Genomic DNA, 7,852 nt, shown 5'->3' on the forward strand with positions numbered 1-7,852 from the left:
AGGTTTGTTGTGGTGTTCTACTAACAGGGATTGGGGGAACTAAAAATGAGTGTACTTTACTACTTCTGCTGCCTTATTGATAGCAGCGCCATCTATAATGGGTAATCACACATCTAAAGAGTATGTCAACTGTCACTCGCTTGGCCATGTACTTCGTGACTTTACAGTCACACTGGAGCTCGGGCGAATCCGAACTTAAGTCATTAGATCAAATTTTGAGAAACAACCCAACTTCCAATCAAAATTCCAGGACAGAAGTCAGGACTCGTAATTTTTCGGCTGCTTGCCGGTTTTTCCTTATTGGAACCCGAATAAACTACCCAGCACTTATGTGACCTCCCAACTCGTCAAAAAGTGTGTCGTCTATTAGCACCATAAACAAAGAAGTAAGTATCCATGGAATAATTAAGGCATGGATTTTTTTTCAAGCAACAATTCTATGAAATCACAACAAAAAAAACTGTTCATGTCATTACCCTAGAAAAGTAAATATAAGAAGTCACTTATGCAAACATAAAAATGTAATACTTTTTCAACTTGAGCTTCATACAATAAAAGACAATAAATACATATATGTATTGTTGTTAGTTTCATGTTTTTAAACATAGTCAGTGTTTAGGATAGGGATGCTGGGTTGGAACTCACGGATTTAATTCAATCAGTAGTGCGTTCTTGTGTTATCATGCAAAAGAAAAGTAAGTTAATTTTTTCTTTAAGCTTTAGTGCCCCACATTCAACCATACTTTAGCCCTTCATTTTCTGATCAAATGAACCAAAATTTCACTTATTTCGGGTTATTTTTACCCAGTGATGGTTCGATGTGTATAGTTAACGTTCTGGACACCTTAAATGCAACAGGCGAGTCAATGGGCATTCAAGGTGCTTTTATGCGAGTGGGATTGTCCTTGAGTGTCAAATTTGAAATGATTTCCAAAAAAGGTACGAGGGCCGGATAGTTTGTTGGTTTGTTGGTTGCTTGGTTTGCTGGTTGGCTGGCTGGCTGGCTGGCCGTATAAATGGATGCTGAGGTAGGTAAGACCGATGAAGGAAGGTACTTGAGATGTCGAGGCGGGAGAAGATAAGAATGGAATCCAAGACACAAATCGTTCAATCGAAGGCGATGTGGGTTTAGGGATGGAATTTCCATATCGAATACGATGGACGATGAAACTGCCTGGGTCTCGTTCTCAAGCATGTGAAACCGTTTTGTAGTGAAAAGAAAAGCTTTGAAAACCCTTATGAACGTCAAAAGATCACACGCTTCGAGATTGCCAAAGCGTTTCCCAATTCGAAAGAATGCTCTTCCAGATACCTGTCTACTGGCCATTCGCAAGTTGGATTTGGCTGGTTTGAAAAGAGCCATCCAGGTATTTAACGTCTAGAGGCGACGACTCAAAAGCCCCTCGACACAAGTTGATTATCCAACTGGACTCCCCATGCTTCTTGCCCTCGCTGAATTTATGAATGAAGTCAATGACCGATTCCCATCCCAGCCAGTTTCCACGAACCACGTGCGTCTCGAGCCTCTCACTTACTCACGGCTGGCTCGGAGAGCTCTAGTGATTATCATTCTCTGGTGCTGGAGGGAGCAACAAATTGTTCGAAAAACAATAAACAAATGGGTGACCGCAAAAATTGCTGTTTGGCTTTTTCCATTTTGAGCTTCATCTTGTTTTATATTCAAGTAGTTTAGAATTGGACGAGGAGGTGAGAATGTTACCCTGAACGACACCACTTTAGAGAGAGGAGAGTGGTTCCGTTGTAAAGGAATGAGTCATAACCCCTAGTACATTGGTAGTCATAGCACATCTTCAGCGATAATGTTATTTCCAAGCTTATGAGCGTATATTCATTTAGTGGGCGGTGGTCTAGGCAAGTGAGTGTGGTGTCTTCTCACATCCCAACATAGCAAACACACTTCCGTGATGAAGGAATGAACGATGATTACAACGAGATAAAGGCAATAATTACAAACCACGCTGGCCGGGAGGAACTTCCAAAATCGTCTTCAACTTGAACCCGGGGGCCTTGTGTCTAGACCTCTGATACTAAACTTGAACACCACTGGACATCCCTAGAGTAGTTCTTGCTCAAATTCTGGATGTAATTCAATCTGACAGCTCTGATTTCCGATTCTAGCAGACATGGGGAGACAACAAGAAGAATACCCGATTTTCATCGATCTTGAAGAGGGGATAAATTTTTGTTTCTACCTTTTTAAGATGAGCTTTGATCGATGACATGAACGAAGGAAAAAAATAATCATTTATGGTGCAAATATATTGTTAATTATCTTTCTTGAATGACTTACACATTTGACCCAAAAATTTATATGTTTGTTGTTATATTTAGGAACATTGCCTCCCATCAGTGAATTGATACATAGAAAATATCGCGGCAATGAATTGATTCCAAATCTGATACCGTTTTTATACCGCTGGTTTCTCATTTTAAAGACAGATTTGCCCAAAGGGAAGTCATCAATAAAGGTGATTCTGAACAAAGCCACTAACACAACTACCTATTGAAGTACATGCAAAGGCCTGATAAAAAATGCTTAAGGGCTTCAAGAGGACATCGTCGAATTTTGTTTTGACTGGTGTGCATCTTTATCAATTTTACTTTGCACGTTTTAACTCTCCCAAGAATGCCCTCGGGGGAAAAAATCAAATCAATCAACATGGTGCCCCACTCTGCCTCAACAAAGAATACTCAGCATATAACATAACCTTTTGACTTAAACCTTTAACCCAAGAAGAGCTTCTAGGCACGTGTAATTGCATTTATACGATTGCCTACCACTATTTTACCTGATTTTTTAAATTATACTTTGCTTACTTCTGATCTTTTTTCAGCTTGTGAAACATGACCAATGTTAACCCTTTATCAATAAGCTTAAGGTATCAAAGTTTTTGTGCCAATGCTAAAACTTCTTTTTGACAAAGGCAAAGCTTCTTACTAGCAAGTTCTTGCTGGATGATCCCAGATTGATTTCGTGTCGCTCATGGAACATAGTGCAGTAAGATAACAAAACGAAAATTACCAAAATACATATTTGTTCAATGACCGTTACTTTCTCAGCGCAAAGTTTTGAAAAATGAGTCTGGAAGAATGTCTTTATGGCACCTTGGGCAAATTCGAAGAGCTGAGAGAGGGAGTACCCGAGCTTCTCTTCAAACCAGATGTCATCCAAAGGCAGACCAGTTAGAGGTGTAGATCATGTTAGCTTTTTGAAATTGTTGAATTGCTTCGTTTCAGTTCAATATCTCTAAGGGTTGACTGTTGAAATTTGTGAGGGTTCAAACATTTAATACGCAGCCCAAAAGTTGAGATTCAAAACAAAAGGTACTTTTTTGCCGATGCTATTTTCTTTTTCACTATTTTGGCCAATTTACGGCCAAGTAGGACTTAAATATCTGCTCTATTGGCATTGCTAATCTATTTTTTCACAGTGATTCCATGCAATCAGTGGTTGATAACCTCAACTAAAATGGGCCCTTTGAATTTGTGAAAAATTTGTGGTCTTTTCTTTATGCCTGGGATGGAGGAAATAACGAGGTATGTTGCGTAAGGTCAGCTGAAGTGTTACTCGTACATCTTCCAAATGTTTTCTCTGAAATCTTGCATACAATTCGAAAAAGGTAAGCATACTCTCTTTTTCTAAAGAGGAAAAACATTTCAAACAATATTTTTTATTCGAAAAGATAATTTCTCGACCTCTAGTTACTAGCCATTTTATGCACCTTTAGTATTGATAAGACCTTATTTTCAGCCACAAATCTGCTTCCCCAAATCATAAGGGGGTTTATAAACATAAAAATGTTTTTTCCTAGCTGACAGAAAGCAACTGCACGAATAACACCATTCCCTACTTTTAAGAAACTCATGAAGCACTGGAGTCTCCCCACTTCCTCCAACTAGGTAAGCAATTTCAACCCTTGACGAGATGTTGCAACAAACGAGACGACTAAAATAATGCGACCGGCTTGAGCCCAGAATAATGTTCTCAAACAATTCGTTCCACTCAAGATACCGAAAGAAAAGTGAGCACACCAGACTTTCAGAAGGCTTTTGACGGCTCGACTCAAGCAAAAGCTGGAATTATCATTTCGGGATCCGATTATCTTGTCCTAGGCCAACTTTAAATGTCTCAAATGCTCGCAGTGATTTGATATGCCTTTAGTCATGATTAAATGCTTCAACTCCGACCAAGCTCGTTTCATTTGACTTGGTCAACAAAATAATTGCTTGCGTCGTTAAACCCTTAAATGATTCGGATAACGGTTAATTAGCCTAGATTAGTTCTGTAAAACATTATTTGTGAAATTAAGCACAATTCAAGCGTAGCTTTACTAAAATATCCTAATTTACACAGAGGTAACGTTTCGGAAGGAAGAATACCTATTTTCAGACGTATTCATCTCTCGACTAAATATTGCTCACAGAAGGGTAAAAAATCATCACTTCTTTATTCTAGTACGAAAAATACATAAGGCAAGAGGGATCCTCGTTATGCGGTCAGCTGGCTCTTCTTTTTGGGTAACGAAAAAAACAGCGTGAATTCATTGGGTATGAAAACCGAACATTATACAAATGTAATGGCAGCATCTAAAAATCATAAGCAACCTTCCTGGCGAAATAGATATCCCTAGTCAACATGGACGTGATGCAAGGAATCTGTTTTCTTTCATGCATAGAAGGCGATCCAGGAGTGTTTGATTGGAAATCGAAGGCTACTTTCCTGGCCACACGGGTCAAAATGGACAACAGATCTTTGGCATGGGACTCATTCAACAGAATCTCGCACAAAGCTTGAACAAACCAAGACCCAGCCGTGGTGTTTCGCCAAGAATAGAAGCCTGGAATGGTACTGTAAGCGATCAAGAAGTCTGCATGGGAAGGAATCTTATAGCTCAAGGCACTGGAATCTATCTCGGTGGTAGAACACTTCTCCAAACGGATCCCTCCATCCAACTGATCTCCCTGACAAGCTTGTATGAAGAACATCTTGGGCTTGCCCGCCAAGCTGGGGCATCGCTCGGCATTAAAGTGAGACCATAAACGATCTGGCTTATAAGCATGATCGCTAGCATATAGAATTCCCATTTCACCATGACTAAGAACGGAGACCCAAATGCAATCAGCGTCATCGTGGTTCTCTAAGGCACATTCTTCCAGAAGTCGCTCAATATCGCGGAATGGGAGATCGTTGAACGGACGAACTTCGAAACCCAATTGACGCAAGGTCCTCTTTAGATTTTCAGCATCGGCGTGGGTTCCATTACGTTCTTTTAGCTGTAGCCTGGGATCAAAGTGCATATGATTGAATATGAACGCCACTCCCCGACGTTTGTGGTTCATATTGTAGATCTCAGAGTCCTTTTCCGTCGGCATTCGGGCCACATTCTTAGGACCACGGCTAGCTTTGCTCCTCCCGAATCCCAAGGCGTCTCCTTGATCGTCATTGGGCGTCTCATTTTCCATTTGGTCTCCGTTATCGCACACATCTCGACACACAAGTTCAAGTTGAGGGTTATCCACGGGATCTTGGGTGACACTGACTAGCTCCCTATCCGGGGTTACATCTTCACTGGTGGCCATTTTGGACGAATTCACGCTGTCGGACCTTTTGGCCATGACCTCACAACTGTGATCTGACTCGCCAAAGATCGCCGTTTGAATAGGGCAAATGGTTGAATTGCTATGTATGAGATCAGCAACGGCAGTGATACTGGCGGTCTGGACTGAATGTACCAGGTCAGTGGTCACGATAGAGTTCGTCTGTGCACTGAGCTTTCGGGATACAATTGACACCTCTGCTGGGTTGCTATCAGGATCCATCACAAGCTCCTGGAAAATGCGTGAACAATGAAATCTTTAATCACATTCATTCTGAAAGACAGACAAGGCTAATGATAAAACAACGTGCTTCCTCTTCAGACAGATATGCGGTGCATTAGTCGTCGCAAAGTAGTTGTTATCAATAGCCAGTTTGCCTAATAACAATTCAACTTTATTCTTTGTTTAAAACTTAATTTATCAAGAAGAACGTAAACGGGAGTTCACTACAGTTCATACTAGATTTGCAATACTTGAAATGGTAAAATATTGTTAAGGGGAGAAATAACGGCGACATGACCAACCCATGCAGACAAACAAACAAACAAGAAAGGAAGTGCTCAACCCTTCTCTTCCATCTCAGACTTTAAGTGAGCAACAGTAATAGCTTAGGCACGGATTTTCCTTACTTCTGAGATACAGTAAGGCCATTGGTAAAATTCAGGTGGACGAAGTTAGATCAACACTTACCCGCCAAGTACAATTGTTTCCACTAGTGCTCACTGCCGATATCTGATGTCAAATGGCATTTCCTAAATTTCTAACTCACCACTGACCTCCTATCCTTCAAGAAAGCCCTTCTTTATCCATGTCCTTCATGGCTCAAAGACAAAAGGTATTGACTGTGGACCCGATACACGCCAGCAAGGCCACAAAAACTGCGGGCGACCTTCGGACCTCAGCTAAACATGACCAACTAACCCTACAGCAACAGGCGGCGTCCAAACAAAGGCCTTTCTTAAGCTCTTTGTGCGCCTCAATCCTCGCTGATTCATCCACTGCGCAATCGTTGACCTAAGGAAGAAAAAGAGACAAACCTTAGCAACGCAGAAAGATAGACCGAAGACACTGGAGAGGACTTTGGTCTACGATATCCTCGGATTTCTCCGATCTCCAGAGCACGATATCCTTTCAAGTTGTGATACAGACTAACCGCTATTATTTGGGAAAAGGAGTGGTGCTGCCAGCCAGCCAATTCCGCCAATTTTGAAGCACGAAGATCAGGGTGACTATTTTGAGTACAGTTGACTAATTGAAATGAGAGAAATATATTCATGATGGCTCTGAAGATGTGAGGGTGAAGAATAATCATAGGGTGGGCTAATTTCAAGCTGTGAATAATCAACCTGCATCTGAGTCCCGAATTCAGACGAGATTATGATCAAATTCGACAAAGAGCTCATTTGCTATGCTCTATCATGATTGTGCAAATGCGTTATCTTTTAGAAGTAGCTTCAGTTCAAAGCCAAACTCTCCATAATAACATTACGTAGAGGTTTTATCATCTTAATTGGTCTCTACCATGCAGTTACTCGTTTATCTCTAAATATCAAAAATAAAGTCAAGACAAAAGCAGTTTATATCAATGTCGTTAGAGGGCGTCGTCGGAGTTCGGGTTCTTACAACGACACTCATCATAGAGAGACCTCTAGATGTTCAGGGAACAAGAGCAAACAGGAATTTTATCTATTACTGGTCCTGAGGCCGGTTCTTTGAATCACGTACAGTTCATGCACTAATTGATGTACTAGCTCACCGTTAATTAGGGGTGACTTGCTTCACGAAATTTTTCGCGTTCTTTGAATCATGGCGAATTCATGTTCAGTTGGCGGTGAATTAGTCAATGAACTTGCCATAATCAGCTGAAATGAAATTCCTAGTGCTGGCACCAGATTTGGTAAACCTGACATAAAGAGATATGTCTAGATGCTAGTTGAAAGCCCAGCATGGCCTCTAAATTACCCTTAAAATGCTTGTCTTGAATAACTTCAATCAGTCAAATCCCAATCACGGTGTTTAGAATGATGTTAGGAAACTTTCAACTATGCTCTCAAGACTTTTCCAGATGGTTTTTGATATCAGAAAATCAAGGATTTCAATTTCTGTTTTGAAAAACAGTCAGTTGTTGATCAAAAAAGTGTGAAATGACGCTTAAAACACACTTAATGGCACATTAGACTACAAGGGCAGAAAGGAAAAACCATTCGATACATTAGTTGCACATTCAGTAGAT

The 7,852-nt window shown here is 40.7% G+C and overlaps 1 protein-coding gene across 3 annotated transcripts; it reads right to left on the bottom strand.

Moving 5' to 3' along the window:
• Nucleotides 1-4,450: 4,450 nt before the first annotated feature.
• On the bottom strand, nt 4,451-6,813 carry LOC131878709 (caspase-1-like). 3 transcript variants are annotated; one of them, XM_059224808.1, is made up of 2 exons: nt 6,657-6,813; nt 4,451-5,850 (listed from the first exon to the last, which is right to left on the bottom strand). In XM_059224808.1, the coding sequence occupies exon 2, from the start codon at nt 5,839-5,841 to the stop codon at nt 4,609-4,611; it is 1,233 nt and encodes a 410-aa protein (XP_059080791.1). In that variant the 5' UTR covers nt 5,842-5,850; nt 6,657-6,813; the 3' UTR covers nt 4,451-4,608. The 3 variants fall into 3 exon arrangements, with proteins under 3 accessions (XP_059080791.1, XP_059080792.1, XP_059080793.1); XM_059224809.1 differs by lacking the exon at nt 6,657-6,813 and adding an exon at nt 6,310-6,573; XM_059224810.1 differs by lacking the exon at nt 6,657-6,813 and adding an exon at nt 6,389-6,572.
• Nucleotides 6,814-7,852: the final 1,039 nt, after the last annotated feature.

Source organism: Tigriopus californicus, chromosome 4, assembly GCF_007210705.1.
Source record: "Tigriopus californicus strain San Diego chromosome 4, Tcal_SD_v2.1, whole genome shotgun sequence".
Classification (NCBI taxonomy): Eukaryota; Metazoa; Arthropoda; class Copepoda; order Harpacticoida; family Harpacticidae; genus Tigriopus; species Tigriopus californicus.